This window comes from Xyrauchen texanus, chromosome 15 (assembly GCF_025860055.1).
Source record: "Xyrauchen texanus isolate HMW12.3.18 chromosome 15, RBS_HiC_50CHRs, whole genome shotgun sequence".
NCBI lineage: Eukaryota > Metazoa > Chordata > Actinopteri > Cypriniformes > Catostomidae > Xyrauchen > Xyrauchen texanus.
In genome coordinates, this window is record NC_068290.1 from 18,597,643 (window position 1) to 18,616,923 (window position 19,281).

The 19,281-nt window shown below is 41.1% G+C and overlaps 1 protein-coding gene across 2 annotated transcripts in view; it reads left to right on the plus strand.

Moving 5' to 3' along the window:
* The first annotated feature begins 2,864 nt into the window (after window positions 1–2,864).
* The window catches only part of LOC127655938 (brevican core protein-like), a 35,799-nt gene continuing 19,382 nt past the window's right edge, over window positions 2,865–19,281 (plus strand). For both annotated transcript variants that reach the window (XM_052144032.1, XM_052144033.1), the window contains exons 1-3: window positions 2,865–3,004; window positions 15,056–15,138; window positions 15,395–15,772. In XM_052144032.1, the coding sequence (XP_051999992.1) occupies window positions 3,000–3,004; window positions 15,056–15,138; window positions 15,395–15,772 (466 nt within the window). In that variant the 5' untranslated portion in view covers window positions 2,865–2,999. The remainder of the gene's footprint in view (window positions 3,005–15,055; window positions 15,139–15,394; window positions 15,773–19,281) is intronic.

The window sequence follows — 19,281 nt, forward strand, 5'->3', positions numbered from 1 at the left end:
GCACTGTAAACTATGAAGTTGTCATTACTGGAAAAATAAAGTTGTCTTAATTAAAATTACTTGAAGGTATTGGGATCATATTTCAGTTCATTGAACTTATTTATCTTATAAATTAAGATTTTATGTGTTTATAACTCAAACTTTTGAGTAAAAAAATCGAGGCTATGGGAAATACCTGTTATGCTTTATGCTTGAATTATTTAATTATGTTTCCATGATCAAGGGGGTGTCATGGGGACATTTATATAGTTGTAATTAAGAACTTATAGAGGTTTTAGCACCTTTGTAGTATTATTTATGTTGTTTTGTTGCAAATAGTCATTTTGTGTGATGTCACCATTAGGGTGATCTGTGTCCTCTTTGGTCAAGTTGGACATCTCTCTATGGATGTACAGTTACCATGCAGGTATATATACATTTCTTTGATTAATTACATTTATTTAATGAGTGACCAAGAATTAGTTATGAACTTTATTTGAGCTGTTCTATTGTTTCGTCTACAATTGAATCACTTCAATTAAGATTATTAACAACGGAAACAACAATATTTACATGGCAAATCTGAGTTAAGTCTACCTGCAACTGAACTTAAATAGTTAAGTTCATTAATGGCAACTTAAGTGAACTTAATTACATACGTTTTGGAGATGCTGTTTCTCAATTAAATTGAGGGAACACATTTTTAATGTCAACTTATTAGGGTTTTCAGTGTAGAAGATTTTGGCACAACTTGAATTTGTGAAACTGAACTTTACTTAATCTATTTGAGTTGGGACTACATGAATACTTTTGTGGTGTTAGTGTTGCATTGATAAAACTGGAAATTTGTTAAGTTTAATGTTTTTTGGGGTTACCATTGTGGTGAAGAGTGGTGCTTGTGATTAGGCTTTGAAGTGATTTTTATTTTAAGTTCATTATTATTCTCAATAAAACTGATTGTGCAGTAGTTTTACTGTCCCGGCATATGATCAGGGACTAAAAATGAAATGTTTTACATTTTGGATTGTTTTCAGTATAATTATTTTTGAGTTCTAGTTCAGAAGTTCTGTAGCTTCCTTTCCAAAAGGTTAAGAGTTTAAACTAAATAAAAGAACGGTTAATAACCTTCTTTCTAAATGACAGTACTCTGTGCTAATTCGTGGGTAAAATACCAATGGCAGTGTTGCCAGATCTCCCAAGAGAAACAAGCAACATGGTCTGCAAAAACAAACCCCAAATAAGCCTTGCCTCACAAAAATAAACGAAAAGACAGTAAGCAATTATTATTTTTCCTGTGTGGTGGATTTATTGGCATAGAAAATATAACAAGCAGTAAATTAACAGTTAAGTATAATTTTATTTACAGATCTGCTTCTGAGTCAAATCCCGGCAGCATCAAATCTGTATTAATGCATCATATCTAACAATAATTCTGTGAAGACTTGGAAACAACTGAGAAATGTACTTTTTACCTCTTAACAAAGTTTTCCTTGTATCTGGATTAGCCGTGCATGTATATGTAGAATGTGTACATAGTTATTAAAAAGGTCTTCCTTCAGAGAATATGACATCCACAACGAGCAATTAGAACATGTGTGATGCAGCAGTTTCCTTCAGGATCAAAGCACATGTTTCATTTTTTTCGGACAACAGTTGTGTAGTTCCAAAGATTTACTGGGATAAACCCACTGGCCTTTGGTTTCATGAAAAACTTATCGGAACAAAATTAACCGGTTACCAGCATTTAAAAATAAGGGGTTCACTCTGGAACAATTCATGAATTCAAAATCACTTTGTTCTGGTTTTCTGTTATAGGCCTATTCTGCTAAAAAGTTTGTCCGTTTTCAGTTTTGGTTCCTTGAACCATTTGTAGTCCCTGCTAAATGATTACTAAAATAAGTTAAGTTGGGCCAACAGAAGAACGTTAAAGTAAATTGAGGATCATAATGAAGTTACGACTACTAAAGTACATTGATTTGTCCTAATCCAATAGTTTAGTATGCTAAGGGTAAAGACATTTTTTGAATGAACAGACTCCGATTCATCAATGTGTAACGTCTATAGCCTTGAGAGTGTTAATTATATAACATAAGATGCTTTCAGAACTGAATGTTTACATAATAGACTAATTCTAATTTCTCATATAGTGTGTTAGCAAAGCATTTGAATGAACCGAAGCATTCATTGTTGCATTCACCTTCGGACTCTTGCGTAATACAAAGTTTAACCAGGAGATTTAGCGAGAAATAGCCTATATTTCCTCAAGATATTTTTGCAAACGATTCCCCAACATTTCACTGGAGGAGCTGAGTTTTACCTTTTCATATTTTAAGAACTTAAAGCATATAGGCTACTGTATTTATATTTTAGGTATTTTTTTTTTTTAGGCATAAAAAACAAAATTAGCATATCTTGCATTTTCTCTAGGCAAAAGCACAAAGGAACTCGAGTGATCGTAACACATGAATGCTCGGTCATTGGTCATTTTGAAAGGCTCTACAGCACGCGACGCCGCGGCCAAACAGGATTAGGGGCCGTTCACACAGAACGCATCCTTGCTCAAAAACCAAAAACAACGCCGTGGGTGTTTTTAAAGTCTAAAAAGCGCTCCACTCGCTGAAAACAAAAAGCGAGACGTGGTACAACTTCCGTCTAGCGCACGTTTAGAATACAAAAACTACACCCCTGAAATGACACCAGTGTTTTTTTTAAAATTTATTTATTGGAAAATACAATTTCAGGTGTGAATGCCATTTCCATCTGCGTGACTGCATCGCTCTGTATTCTAATTTTTCATCCGTTACGTCCCGTCCTAATTTGTTCATCGCGCTAAGGGTCAAATTGGAAAATGAACCCTGTTGGTTAAAGAGAGTGGGTTGATCAAAGATCCTTCTCGCTCGTTTATTTCTCCACCCTCTCTCTCTTTCTTCTCCTTCACTGAACGGAGCACACATCATCCATCATCCTCAAACTAAGACACGATCGCACTTTTAAACAGAAATCTCTCCTGAATATTCGGAATGGGGTATGTGGCTTTAAATTAAAACAACAATTCGCATATAATAATTTAATTTGTATTTATTTTTATTTTATTTTAAATTTGAATTTTTTTGCTTTAGAGATTTACTAAATGAGTTGTGACTTTGACTTTTGAAACATTCATGTCGGATTATAGATTTATTCTTGAACATTTTATGCCGTCTACGTTTTCGTTAAGTTTGAGTACGGTGCAGCACACGTTTATGCAATGAAGGACATTATTGTGCCGAATATTCATGTTGCATCTTCTCTGTCGATTGGCCTTTAGTCTGTTACAGCCGACGCCGAATGTTCAATGTCATGCTAATTTGTAGCCTACATTTGTATGCCAAGATTATACGGAACGTGATACATTAATAATTTTGTTATAATATGATTGAATAATTGTTCGTTGATGAAGGACGTCTTATCATAGCCTATAGGATATGTTTAGTTATTTTATAACTATAATTTTTGAATTCGTTTATGTGTTTGAAAGCTTGTCAGTGTTGGACAGCACTTAAGTAAACTAGTCTACATAGACTGAGCCTTCTGTCAAAGAGAAGTCACCTGTTCCTGACATTAAGTGTCTTGTATTATAAAGCTAGTTTTACTCACTGAAATACTGACTGCAATTCGGATAAATGGATTTGCGGCAGCTAGCAAACAGTAAACCTGCAATAATTTATTATTATCTCTATATTTTGTTTTTGCCATGATCTAAACGTGCAAAATGATTTTTGTGCATAGAAATGTTACTGTAGAAAAATGATCGATTTCACATGTAAGTTATTTCAATCTGCAGATAATCATTTACACATTGTGTTGGAAATGGCAGCTTTTTAATTTTTTTAATATCAAATTAATCAAGTGGGTTTAGTCCTTAAGGGTTCCCCCGTTAATGCTACACTATAACTAACATACTATTTAAATGGGCTCTGAGTAGTTGGCTTTGTGTTTTCCAGCTTAGGAATGAAACCAGTGTTTTAGTTGTCCAAAATGTTAATGAGAGAGTCTGCTGTTTAAAAGGCCATTTTGAAAGCATGCCGAGTTTAGCCCCAGAATACAGAGTGACTTTGTACATTTTCATACTGTACCCAAGACTAAAGGCTTTGTAGGCACAGAAAATAGAGATGTTATGCAAGTGGGGAGGGGGTGTCTGCAACACACCTGCTGGATGATTATGCTTTGTGGAACAAACTAAGCAGAAATCCAGGTGCCAAATCTAGCATAAGAGAAAGAGACATGATTCATGAGTACCTGTCTGGTCTACATCTGCAGTTATTCCAGTGCTTATACGAGTCTATTTTATTGAGACATTGAATGTTAGTGTATACACTGTGGTTTCAGCTAGAATTCCAACACTTTATTGGCTGTAAAATTCCACTGAGTACAATGGCCACTACAGAAATCATTCATCACGGTGGCACAGTTCGTTTCCGAGTCCATTGCTCAAATAGGTTTAACAGAGCTGAAGTACCTCTTTTAGCACTTTGAGATTTAGTTGAAATGTAAAGTGCATTATAAATAAAATGTATTATTATTATTATAAGTAAGTCTGTGTGTGTGAGTGTTTTTCACTCAGTTATATGATAAAGAAATGATGATCCTTCATACCATCTGACAGATTAAGTTAAACTATTTGCCTCCTGCTGTGAGGAATCCATGATTATCCTTATCTCCTGCTGTTATTCTTTAAAACCCAGACTAAGATGTTGTCAACAAATACACACGTTTATGCTTTTTTTCCCTCACTTGAATTCATCAATATGAAAATTTCATAAAATAAACTTTTTAATAAATTAACTAGGTGTCCTTGTGTGAAAAAAAACTTTAGTCTATACCTAAATCTCTTCCATAAAGCCCTTCAGGACAGATCTGACCTAATTGTACTGTGCAGCAGTCAATGCAAGTTCTAACCACTCTGATGTGAAGAGGAAATGGGCATATAAGGGACATGATGGTCTCTGCATGTCTCATGTTTTGTCTCCTACATTTATTAGATGTGATTAAGGTAATGTCTGTGTAGATTGTGCATATATGCAAACTGCAGAGTTGTCTCTATGTAAAGATTCAGCCACTGAACACCCCTCACTGATTGACCACTCTAAATTTTGAGGGGGATGTATCTGTGGTAGTTACGGCCCTGCATCTGACCAAATACAAAGTAAAGATCACACCTTTCACAGCTTGGAGAATAGTAATACAGTAAACTGAAAACAGGTCCATATTGTTAAAGGTGCACTCAATCATTGTTTCCTCATTAAAAAAGCTGTACTCCTTAAGAAATTGTAATTTTGAAACATTTAAGGGCATTGATTTGGCATAGATTTGCTTGTTTTGATTATTAATTACCTCCTCCCGATAGCCCCGGAATCTACGCCCCTTCATATGTATAAAATCATGACCACTCACATGAGATGAAGACTCCAGTCATATCAGTAACCTAATGAAAAACTTTTATTCTACATGGAGAGGGTCTGCCCATGGGGGCTGCCATGTTATAATCTGCATGACCAGCCGAATACTACTCTTTTAATCTCAGTAATGCCCTGTTATTGGACACTTTCACTCATAGATTAAATTAATAATGGCTAACTGTGAATTTTTACTACGGCATCTGTAAATGAAAACTATTGCGTTTGTATGATGCTGCATCCAGGCAACTAGGTGTCAGTGTAAGTCTAAGACGACGCAAACAAAAACGTACGGAGTGCACATTTAAATTTATTCTCATAATTGTTTAAAACAATGTATTTTATGTTTTTTATTTTATTTTATGCTGGTTCAATTCACTCAGTGAGGCTCAGTCCACTATTCAGATCTATTTCCTGCAGTTTCAAAGCTCAGAGAGAATGGCTGCATGTTTGGCAAGTCAGTCTATACCACAAATGAGCCAGATCTACCACAGCCTACTTGGCTAATAACACCTCAGACATCTGCAGCCTGGGAACAACTGAATTGCGCTCTCTCTCTCTCTCTCTCTCTCTCTCTCTCTCTCTCACATGAGTTCCGGTTGATCTTTGTTTCTGTGGGTAAAACTGGTTGCCCCTGGTAATGGACAAAGTCACACCGAGGCTGCATCAGAAATTTAAGGAAGCTGCCTTGATATCGCACTGACCAGTCAGTCAGTAACATAACTGGCAGGGACTGGCAGTGATCTAAAACAATTTCTAGTGATCTTTAGACACACCCCAGAAAATATTTAGAAACTACTGTACAATGCTTATTTCTTGCTAGATATTGAGTAATTATTTGAAGAAGAAAAAAAGGGAGATTTCTAAACGAATTGCTGTTGTCATGTACTCCATGTTTATTCTTTCAACCAACCAGCAAACCACATTCACAGGATTTTGGTATATCATAGGCAGCGAAGCCTGGATTTATGCTGCCTTCAAAAACAGATCAGATCAAGGAATCTCAGTAGACAGGATGTGACACAAATATTGGATTCAGACATACCTTCCAGTCTTTGTTCACAGCCTAATGAGGCAGCAATTTTCAACTTTCAGAGTCATACAAGGTTAGGAGGGGTGGAGTTTCAGTGTGGCAGTGGCATTGAGAGAACAATTCTAGTGTCTATGGCAAGGTGACATACTGTAACAATACACAAAAAAAGATGGCAAAGGGAAAATGCTACACAGAGCTATATTACACTGAGAGCGAGAAAGAGAGAGGGAAAAGTGAATCTGCTTTCTTGTCTGACAGTGCAGGAAAAATGTCTATCCTGACCCATATCTGTATGATTTTTATACATTGAACTGCTGCCACATGATAGGCTGATTAGATAATTGCATGAATAAGTATGTGTACAGGTGTTCCTAATAAAGTGGTCATTGAGTGTATAACAACTTGTGATAAGACATTAACAGGAAATCATTAACTTTCAATGAGAGTTAGCAATTTCCAACAACAAAAGCTTGACAAAAGCCATTGTCGATGCAACAGATTTGAGCAGAGTTGAGCTTTATTTGTAAAGGTGAAGTCATTCTCTATTCCAGACAGCAGGCGTCCTTAGAGATGCCTTCTAAGCACTCCTGAGGTTGCTGTGCCCTATATGCCATGTTTGCCCTCAATCTGGCTTCCTTTACACTTGGTTTATGGAAATGTGGTGGAGGGGTTTGGTAATACACTAAGGAGCAGCAGGATACAGCAGAGATACAGATCAAGGCTGTCTACGCACATGCTTGCAGTCGCTGTTAAACAGTGATGCAGCTAGAAGTGTATAGTACAGATTTGGATAAATAAATTAGAATGAAAATGACAGCTTAATTGATAGTTCAACTGTGCAACCATCCCAGTTCTTAGTGTTTCCTTTCTGGAAGACATTTGGAAAACTGCCACTAAAAATTACGAGCTTTTCTCCTAACCAAAACTGGAGATTAAAGTCTAAAAGCACTCTTAGAAGATGTATCTGAATGTGCGCACACACCTCTTCTACACTTCAGTAGTCTTTAACAGCCATTATTGTATCCAACTACAGTTCAACCAGTTCATGCCAGTTTCCATCCATCTATCCCTCCCTCTCTTTCCTTCCCTCCTAGCTGTGCACTGTTTCTATGTACCCATTTTCTGCATCTCTGAAAATGCACCACAGCGTCACAACTTCCTGACCTCATCTGTCTGAGGCTTTTGTGTCATGAATTCAGCTTTTTCTGAGCTTTGTAGTTCCTGTCTTGTACTTACATTCAACCACTTCTGTTAGATCTCTTTCTGGATCAGAGAGCTCAAAGGGCAATATCTTTGATTGACTTCTTTTTCTTTCTTTCTTTCTTTCTTTCTTTCTTTCTTTCTTTCTATATACTGCATATAGCTACTACGGAGCCCCCGAAGTGACCTGTGCAAAAAAAAAATCAAAGAGACTTTCGCGTGCGCATGATAAACCGTTCTCGACACTAATCAAGCGCCAAGCGAACGCAGATAGTCCTAGATAATACAATCTTTTTTTGTAATATATAATAGTGCTAGACTATACATATATATATATATATATATAATGGGATAGATGTAATAATTTCCAAAAAATTGTATCTAACGAAATATTCTGCCTCAATCTGTTTGTTGACGTTTAGACTTTCAAAACCATTTTCACTGTGGTGAAAATACTTGCTGGACACAAAGCGAGGCATGCACCTTTCGGGGCAGTCTAGCAGCTAATATATATGTATAGTCTAGGACTATTATATATTACAAAAACAGATCATATTATGTAGGACTATCTGCATTAGCTTGGTGCTCCATTTGATCCATATTATTCTATTTTATTCAAATTGAGGATTTTGTTCGAGGATTTTTAAATTATTTAGGGTGATGACGTCATAAAATATGATGACAGACATTAGAAGCTTCATTCTAAAACCTCAATAGAAGTTTCGAATATAAATATGACATGAAAAAAAATGACATTTGGTACAGTCTAGTATGAACGGTCAGAATGACCGCTATGGCCATTCTAGTAGTTATAGAATTCCGGTATGTGGCAGGGCAGAGGGCGGGGCCGGGTCGTGATCCTACACACCCTGTCCCGTATTAGGCTTAACGATCTCTCTCTCCCGCACGATCCCCTGCAGTCGACCTTTATCCCGGAGGCATAAGTAGCCTAATACGGGACTGGGTGTGTAGGATAACGACCCGGCCCCGCCCTCCGCCCTGCCACACGGTAGTTCTAGTGTTAAATGCAAGTACAAGTCTATTGCCTGATTAGTGTCCTTTGGAAGATCAAAGCGTGTCTCAGCCATGACAGTATTACAAATGTCATAGACAGTAATGTCTTTGTATTGAAGGCCAAGTTTAAAATATATCTCTATAAATTCATGCGCATCCATGCTCTCAGTATCTTTGAGTAAATGAATGATGGCAATGACGCAATCGGAAAAGAGCTATACACACACTGGAAACTGTAACGCGTGCGCACGCAAAACTTTCTCGTGCGCACGCGAAAGGCTCTGTGATTATATATATACAGGTGCATCTAAAAAAATTAACTTTAGAATAAAGACTTTATAATACAGAAATGTCGACATTCTGAAAAGTATGTAAATTTCTGCACTCAATACTTGGTCGGGGCTCCTGTTGCACGAATTACTACAAATAATAATTTGCTCAGTGGTCCAAAGTCCTCTTTTCATATGAAAGTAAATTTTGCATTTCATTTGGAAATCAAGGTCCCAGGGTCTTTAAGAAGAGTGGAGAGGCACAGAATCTAAGTTGCTTGAAGTCCAGTGTGAAGTTTCCAATCAGTGATGATTTGGGGTGTCATGTCATCTGCTGGTGTTGGTCCACTGTGTTTTCTCAAGTCGAGATGTCAATTCAGCCATCTACCAGGAGATTTTAGAGCACTTCATGCTTCCATCTACTGACAAGCTTTATGGAGATTCTAATTTCCTTTTCCAGCAGGACTTGGCACCTGCACACAGTGCCAAAGCTATTAGTAACTGGTTTGCTGACCATGGTATTACTGTGCTTGATTGGCCAGCCAACTCGCCTGACCTGAACCTTGTCAAGAGGAAAATGAGAGACACCAGACCCAACAATACAGACGAGATGAATGCCAATATCAAAGCAACCTGGGCTTCCATAACACCTCAGAAGTGCCACGGGCTGATTGCCTACATGCCATGCCGCATTGCCTGGGAGGAGGCCACAGGACAGGGACTGGGTCTGGGGGCCTGGGAGGAGGCCACAGGCCGGGAACAGGGTCAGGAGGCCTGGGAAGAGGCCACAGGACGGGAACAGGGTCAGGAGGCCTGGGAGGAGGCCACAGGACAGGGACTGGGTCAGGAGGCCTGGGAGGAGGCCACAGGACAGGGACTGGGTCAGGAGGCCTGGGAGGAGGCCACAGGACAGGGACTGGGTCAGGAGGCCTGGGAGGAGGCCACAGGACAGGGACTGGGTCAGGAGGCCTGGGAAGAGGCCACAGGACGGGAACAGGGTCAGGAGGCCTGGGAGGAGGCCACAGGACAGGGACTGGGTCAGGGAGCCTTGGAAGAGGCCACAGGACAGGGACTGGGTCAGGGGGCCTGGGAGGAGGCCACAGGACAGGCACTGGGTCAGGAGGCCTGGGAGGAGGCCACAGGACAGGGACCGGGTCAGGAGGCCTGGGGGAAGGCCACAGGACGGGAACAGGGTCAGGAGGCCTGGGAGGAGGCCACAAAGGCGTTGACCTGGAAGGCTCTGGCGGTGAAGCCGTAGGAGCCTCGGGAGGCGGAGCCGCAGGAGGCTTGGGAGGCGGAGCCGCAGGAGGCTCGGGAGGCGGAGCCGCAGGAGGCTCGGGAGGCGGAGCCGCAGGAGGCTCGGCTGAGGGAGGCTCTGGAGGCGGAGCTGAGGGAGGCTCAGAGGCCTCAGGGGCGGAGCCGTGGGAGGCTCAGGAGGCAGAGCCGAGGAAGGAGGAACCATGGAAAGCTTGGGAGGCTCAGGGGGCGGAGCCGCAGGAGGCTTGGGAGGCTCAGCTGAGGGAGGCTCTGGAGGCGGAGCTGAGGGAGGCTCTGGAGGCTCAGAGGCCTCAGGGGGCGGAGCCGTGGGAGGCTCAGGAGGCAGAGCCGAGGGAGGAGGAACCATGGAAAGCTCGGGAGGCTCAGGGGGCAGAGCAGAGGGAGGCTCGAGAGGCGGAGCCCTGGGAATCTCGGGAGGAGGAGCCCTGGCAGACTTGAGAGACTTGAGAGATGGAGCCCTGGGAGGCGGCGCCCTAGGAGGCTTGAGAGGTGGAGCCCTGGGAGGCTCAAGAGACTTGAGGGGTGGAGCCCTGGGAGGCTCAAGAGACTTGAGGGGTGGAGCCCTGGGAGGCTCGAGAGGCTTGAGAGGCGGAGCACTGGGAGGTTCGAGAGGAGCCCTGGGAGGCTCGGGAGACTTGAGAGGCGGAGCCCTGGTAGGCTCGGGAGACTTGAGAGGCAGAGCCCTGGGAGGCTCAAGAGGAGCCCTGGAAGACTCGAGAGGTGGAGCCCTGGGAGGCTCGAGAGAGGCTCGGAGAGGCTGAGAGCCCTGGGAGGCTCGAGAGGCGGAGCCCTGGGAGGCTCGAGAGGCGGAGCCCTGGGAGGCTCGAGAGGCGGAGCCCTGGAAAGATCGGGAGGCGGAGCTCTGGAAAGCTCAGAAACGGTCGAGGCTACAGGCGCTGGCTCAGGGACGGTCGAGGCTACAGCCGCTGGCTCAGGGACGGTCGAGGCGACAGGCACTGGCTCAGGGACCTCTGAGGTGACAGGCACTGGCTCAGGGACCTCTGAGGTGACAGGCACTGGCTCACTGACCTCTGAGGCGACAGGTACTGGCTCACTGACCTCTGAGGCGACAGGTACTGGCTCACTGACCTCTGAGGCGACAGGTACTGGCTCACTGACCTCTGAGGCGACAGGCACTGGCTGGGTGACTGTGGTATGCGCTGGCTTGGGTTCGCTGACCGTGGCTGACGAGGGCTCTGGCTCCCAGACCGGGGCAGGTTAGGGCTCTGGCTCGCTGACCGTAGCTGACGAGGGCTCTGGCTCGCAGATCGGGGCAGGCGTGGGCTCTGGCTCGCTGACCGTGGCAGGCGGAGACTGGGGAGCAGAAGCCTTTCCTCTTCTCCTCCTCCGCCGGCGGACGAAGCTGGCAACGCTGGCTCGTTGGCCGTGGTAGGCGTGAAGGGACGAACCACGGGCGAAGGGAGAGTTACCACTGTGGGAGGAGTGGCAGGGTTCTCCTCGATGACGCCCACAGTAAACGGTGAACCGCAGGCCAGCAGAGTCTCCTCCTGTGGCAACCGCTCCTTGAGCGCACTGTTCAGGCTCGCCCGGAAAAACCCCACCAGGTCGGAGTCAGGGAATTCGGTGGCACTCGCAATCGCGAGGAAATCGCGGATGTGGTCCTCCACCGGACGATTTCCCTGACTAAGGCTGAGCAGCTGACAGCTCGCTTTTCGAACCGCTGGATCCATGTTTGGTCGTTCGCTTTGTTACGAATGGAGGCAGCGAAGCAGACAAGGAGATGCGGATCCAATCGCAGTTCAACTTTATTAAGTAAGCAAACAGGCAAAACACAAAACATGGGAACAAAGGAAAAACCCTCAATGGGGACATAAAACTAGAAACCTAGAAACCTAGAAAACTAGAAAACTAGAAAACTAGAAAACTAGAAAACTAGAAAACTAGAAAACTAGAAAACTAGAAAACTAGAAAACACAGGCAGGGAACACATACCAGGCTAACAACAACATTCAACGAAGCGACAAGGAGTGAACAAAAAGCAGGGCTTAAATACACAGTGAGTGATGACTGAATAAGACACAGGTGAGAACAATGAACAAAATGGCATCGATGATGGCAGGTGGATTCTGGGAAGTGTAGTTCTTTAACAATGACAAGTGAACACGAAGGCTAACAAAGAGACTAAGGGGCTACACAAGGGACAAAAGTGAAAACTAAGGAATGCAAAGGTGACAAAAATGGCAGACAGAGGGCAACAGTGAAACAAGACAAGGAATTCCTAACAGTAATGAATAATGAAAAAAACATTTCCACGGTATTCACATTTTTTGAGATGCACCTTATATATATATATATATATAGGTGCATCTCAAAATATATATATATATTTATATATATATGCAGGGTTGGGATGGTTACTTTTAAAATGTATTCCTCTATAGATTACAGAATACATGCTATAAAATTTAATTTGTAACGTATTCCATTTGATTACTCAAGGTCAGCAACATAATCTAAATACTTTGGATTACTTCATCAGCACTGGTAAACTTTTTCACTTGTATTGACAATAAAAAAATCTGTCAGCACATAAGACAAAATGTACATGTAAAAAAAATACATTATCTGAAAAAAGCCTAAATATGTTATGAAGTGTTGTTTCTTAAACAAAATAAAGCAATTTATTTTATATTTTTACAGAAAAACAATACAATATTTTTGTCCTATTATCAAAGGTCTTACTACAGAAAAAAAATATGATCTAATATGGATTTTCAGGGAGTTGAGAGAAAGGCTTGATCTGGGTAAATTTAACCATGGTTTATGGTCTATTCATTAATATTGTAGAAACCATGTTTTTAGCTGGAAGTTATAGTTTTAATGTGGTTAGCCATGGTGTTACTACAGTATTATGATGTTAATATAGTAACTATTTTTAATTTTGTGGTTACTATGATTTTACTACAAAATACCATTGTGATATTATGGTTATTGTAGTAAAACCATGGTTCCCCTTCTGTCACTCACTCGAAGTTGTGTTGATGTAGTGACACTAGGGGTCGCTCTTGTGAGCCCCAAACACCTCTAATCTTTGAGAAAAGGCCTATGAGAACTGGCGAGTGGAATTTGCATGCCACTCCCGCGGATATACGGGTATAAAAGGAGCTGGAATGTGGCCACTCATTCAGATTTTGAAGCCCTCTGCTGTTCCATTCACCTCAGAAAGAAACGTATGTTGTTGGATATACGGCACATGGAGGTGATTTGGGGAGTTCAATGGGCACAGTCTCACTGGCTAATTGCCTGCGGACCTCCCGTTATTCAGCAGACAAAAATGCCGGTTCCATTGCATGTCTCTTGGTTGATTAAAACTCACACTGAATTAATACAATTCCATTCCATCAGCCTGAGCTCTATTAGATAACATTACATAAGGTCTTTCCCAAAAGTCTTTAATTTCACATCTGGATGGTTGTAAAAGATTTCATATTTAGCTGCTTAAATTTCCGCTTATTAGATAGACATCTTTGTAAACATCCTGTTGTTAAAATAATTTAAACTCATGACATGTTCATGTTCATGATTCAATGATCATGTTAAATTGATGTAATCAACTCAATACCTTCCACTTAATTTAAATGGTGACTGTAGTCCAATGTGGAAATTGTGTAACAAAATTACTGCTGAAACTTACTAAATTGTTGTTGGGTTTTCTATATGTCTCAGGGATATTTAACATTTGTCAAAGCTACAGCAAATGTCTACAGTGTTATGTCTAGTTTGCCTTTTCTAGCCCATTCTTGGAGGAATGACTGCAATTCATTCAGTCTATACAAACAGTTTTTGAGTGGATCTAGCAGGTGGTCCTTTATGTATTTATTTCAGCCTGTCTCACTTAGAAACTATCTACCCATTAAAAGCATTCCCTTTTTTCACCAAAGCGTTTTGCTTAATATAGCCTATATTGTGCTCTCTGTGTGGTTTAAGGCCTGCATAGAGACAAGTGCATAAAGATGACATTAGTGGAGATGGATTTACTGGTAAAGAGATGATCATGTCTGGGAAAAGGGAAAGCTAGTCTGTTTGGTGAATCGTCAGAATTCTGAGCACATACAAGAGCTCCCAAAGTCTCCAAATATCTGAATCATGCCAGCTGGACATAGCACAGGTTTGCCAAATCCTCTGTTCAGCAAGCCTTCAAATAACATCTGAAATAAAAAGCCTTTTGCAAATGTAAAGCCACATATAAACTTCAATGCTAAATAAAACAAATAAAACTGTTATTCAGCACAAATTATAAGTTTGCAGTGTTTGCTAGTATAAAGAATAATCACACCCTCTAAAAATCTGTGCTGTGGGTCTGCTGTGAAAATGTGTTGAATATGCTGTTTAACTGTTTTGTTAGATGGAATATTTTAAAAATGGCAGGCAAGCCTTTCTGTTTTGTATTGTTCAGTCTCATGCCTATAAACAAAGATTTAGCTTTTCCTTATTTGAACCGACTACAAAACACAAAAAATACATTTAGAATTCATAGTTTAATAGGATCTTATGTCAAATTTCCAATGAGTATAAGAATTCCAGCAGTCTGGCAACAGCCAAGGCACAAAGAACTTTCTCATTTTCTCACAAGGCAGAGTGTCATTTCCTCCATGAATATCCATGAACTCGCATTGGAACAGAATGCAGTTAAGTTATATAAATGACTGTACCGAGAACAAAAAATATGTTCGCTTCTTTCATTTCTGATCACATTAACAACATCTTTTCTAGTCTCATTGATGTCAAGTACTTTTTTATTCCTTTGTAAAATTACATTACACTTTTCACAGTTCCCATTTGACTTTAGTATGCCTCACTCCTGCCTTTCTCTGTTCTGGTCTCAGATCGGCGATGATCCTGCATCTACTGCTGTGTGCCATCTGTCTCTTTGTCCTGTCATCTTCTACCGTCCTCAGTCCTGCCGCAGGTGTGTTTCACCTCTACAATGCACAGAACATGATGAATGATAAATAACACTTAAGGTCACCTTAACTCTAGAGACCATTTTACGTGGCCTCGTAGGCTGCATTGGATGGCAGGTCAGAGCGAATAACAATCATTTTAGCCACTGAGTATCAGCCAAAATTTGCACTTTTATTGTTTTCCAGCAATACAAAGACAGTATTTTAAATGCACACTAGATTTTATTTGAAAACTCCCACTTATTAATGTCTTTTCTTCAGATGAGACCACACTACAAGTGACCATTCCTAATACCTCTCCTGTGTCTGCCATTCTGGGGGGCTCCCTGACCTTGCCCTGCCTGGTGTCTCTGTCCCAGCCTCCCTCTCTGGGACGGCATGTGGTACTTACCCAACCACGAGTCAAATGGAGCTTTTTTTCATTAAACAGAGAAACAGAGATCCTAGTGGCCCGTGGGGAGCGGGTAAAGGTGAGTGAGTTGTATAAAGGCAGAGCGTCACTTCTGAACTATGCTGCCTCCTCAGCTGATCTAACCCTCAGACTGGATGACCTGATACACAACGATACAGGCTTCTACCGCTGTGAGGTCCAGCACGGCTTGGAGGACGCTCATGACCAGGCCCAGGTCAAAGTAAAAGGTGATTTTATTTTACAGCCACATTCTGTGACAAAACTTTAGATCTTGCCATATGTAGTCAAGATAATAATAGACTGTAGTCAGGGGAGGTGCCATATAAAACATTCTATTGATTGAAAATGAGGCTGTGAGTGATAAAAATACATCATTATGTAGATTTGAGGTTGTTGTATAATCGAAATGTTCTAGATCATCCGAATATCTATACTTCCTTTCTATAAAGTATCCTAAAATCTGTATTGAGTAGTATGTCCAATAGAATAGTATGTCAGAATTCTCAGTATTCATAAAGCAGTAAGTGAGAACTACCCAGATAACTAACATTTCTGGAGAGATTCTGAAGTGCGGATAGACTGGACACTTTACTATCACATGATGCCTCCAGAGCTGAGGAGACTTTACATTCAAAGAATGTAAAAAACGTTGGAGAACCGTGAGTTGGAACAACAGTAAGAGCTATATATACCAAGAAAATTGTTTCTTGTGCTTAAATGGTGCTTGTTTAACAAAAACAGTGTAGATTATTTTAACGCTTTTTGTTTTTACATCATATAATTGGGTCACGGGACAATGCTCATGTTCCCAGATTAAGTATTCCCCCAATCTATTCATGCTTCCCCTATGCATAGCTAAAGAAAGTACTGTTTTACTGTCAAAGAAGTGCTTCTTTCAACAAAAGCATTCTCTCATAGTATGTGATTTGGATGCAGCTAATGTCTACAGTATCACTATAATCTAATTAGTTGACCTTACATACATTTTTCAAGGCAATCAGTTTGCATGATTTTTCTAAGTCAACTGAACTTCATTTTGTTAAGTAACACTTACTAGTTAGCTCATCAGTTATTAAAGTATCATTGTTTTGATTTAATTATTTAAAGAGACATCACATCTTATAGAGTATTAGGGAGATTATGACTGAAATCTTAGTTAGCCAAAAGGCACATTGGATTCTCCTCAGTACTTCTATGTGTACATAAATCGGCACTTTTGTAAAGTATAATTGAGTAAAGAAAAATGGCCTGAATCTAACAGGCTCCAATTTTACAAGAGGCAACACTAAACACCATCAAGATGACTTCACACAAATCACAATTATCAACTAGCTACAAAAAATACAAACAATAGTCATAAGAATTAAAACTATATAAATTTTTAAGTAACAATTACTATTTTTTTCCATAAGTTCCCTTGTTTTGACCAAACATACATCAATTATTCATGCGCAAGTACTTATGGGTATTCCAAACATCATCAATTTTGTACTTTAGAATTTTGAATTAGTAGTACTCGAAGCCAAAGTTTAAAGAACTTGAGTTATATATGTAAGTATAATGGTCACTTAATTAAAACTATAGTAAATAGTAAAAACTTAAGCATAAGTCGAGTAAACAATTTTCTTATAATTTTTGATAACTGTTAGTATGTATCCATGTTTTACAGAGTTTTTTTTTTGTTTTTTTTTGTCTCCTGTCATTTATTTGGCATGACGTATTTTTTTTTATTTCATTAGCTGAATGATTGACATCAAAGTATTAAACAATAAAATCAATTGAACCATATCCCTAACAGCCTTGGTTTCATTAGCAAAAAATGTAATATGGCTCCTGTCCTGACTAAGATATATTAACATGGTTTAGAAGCTATAGCTTAAGTTCCCAAAGTTTTTCATTAGCTGAACCCCTATGACATAAAATATTTACTTGAAATACCCCCTGAGATTTCAAGTATTGTCTATCAAAAAACTATAAAAACTCTATTTTTATGGTCACTTGTGAAAAAATTAATATAATATCTTAAACATGGTAAATGTTAAAATATGGTAAATTATGATGTACAGAATTCTCTCATCATTTACTCACCCTCATGTTATCCCATATGTGGATGACATTCTTCTGCATTCTTTTTTTATATATACTGATCATCAAAATACAAGTGAATGGGAACATCTAGGTTATGTATCCTCCTTTCCCTGATGGAGGAAACGAGACGTTGTGTCGAAGAAGTGACACTAGGGGTCTCTCTTGAGTGCCGAATATGTCTCTGATCTATGAAAAAAGGCCAATGAGAATTAGGCAGACAGTATTTGCATACCCCGCCCCCGGACATACGGGTATAAAAGCGGGGAAATACGTCGAGTTCATTCAAGATTTTTCTGAGGAGCCGGAAATGGTCCGGCCACCACAGTGGCTTGGCTCAGCAACGTGGCCGGGAGGACACAACGTCTCGTTCCCTCCATCAGGGAACGGAGGTTTCATACGTAACCTAGACGTTCCCCGTCTGTCGCTCACTTCGATGTTGTGTCGAAGAAGCGACACTATGGGTGTAAAAAGTGCTCCCCTTTGGCACATGGACTCTCCTTATTATCACCGAGGCACGGTTGTACCTCAGATCGTGCGCATGCGCTCATAGTTGTTTACATCTCGGTTCGACCGCACATGCATCAGTAGCCATGCTCGCGTGCACAGCTCGTGCACAGTGTTAGCGCAAACACATCCATCCCCACCTTTTCAAGTATATCATCATCATAGAGATTGTATTGTGTTATATTTCACTGCTATTCGTCAGTATTTTACCAAAGAAGCTGTATTGATGTTGTTTATGGTTTATATATGTTTATATCTGTATTTTGTATTAACAGAACCACACATCTATGCATCTTTAATAAACCAACGATTTGGAACATAACCTGAGTGAGACATCGTTGTTCTAACCGTACAAACTGCAGCCTTCAGCCAACCTGAACTAGCAATTAGAGTGAATAGTTGAAAGATTTTTCAATGGGTCCAATTTAAATCATGTACGTGAGCCATGTACGTGTACTGCTGAAACAAGAGCGAGCATAATGCCCCCATAAAAGTCGTCGGAATCCTTCTGGTTACCCTAAACAGGGGAACAAGGCGACGCATGCCAACCTGGGAACGGGCCGAGCCTAGCGGGGCCTCTTGTCTCTCTATGTTTCTCGCATAAAGCCAAACGGCTGGGCCCCTTACACGCATCGTGGGAAGGGGGTCTTACCCAGTTTCCTATTCGATGCGAAATACATCACATGGGCCACTAAGGTCACATGTGGAAAAATGGCGCGGTTTTATATCCAGCCTCAAGGAGGGGGGAGTTGCTACAGCACAGCGACCGGAGGGCAGCTGGAACTGCCTAAGGGAGACGCGGGTCCACTCGTAAGGGGACCATACCGTGGAAAATACACACAGGAGGAGTCCACGCAGGAGTCCTGACCTGTTGAGCACCTATTCCAGTACAGGGTACCCGCAGTGGATTGGGTCGGCGAATTCCTCCGCTGAATTGTCCAACTCCGCTGAATTGTGAACAGATCTACCTGGGCCTTGCCGAATCGTTCCCAAATAAGCTGGACCGCCTGTGAAGGTGAAGGTGAAGCCTCCACTCTCCACTGGGCCAGCGTTGTCATGACACTACCACATTGAGGTCGCCGGGGTTGTGAGTGGCGCACAGGGACTTGAGTCTCCTTTGGAGACTTGCTGGCTCCAAAGGAGG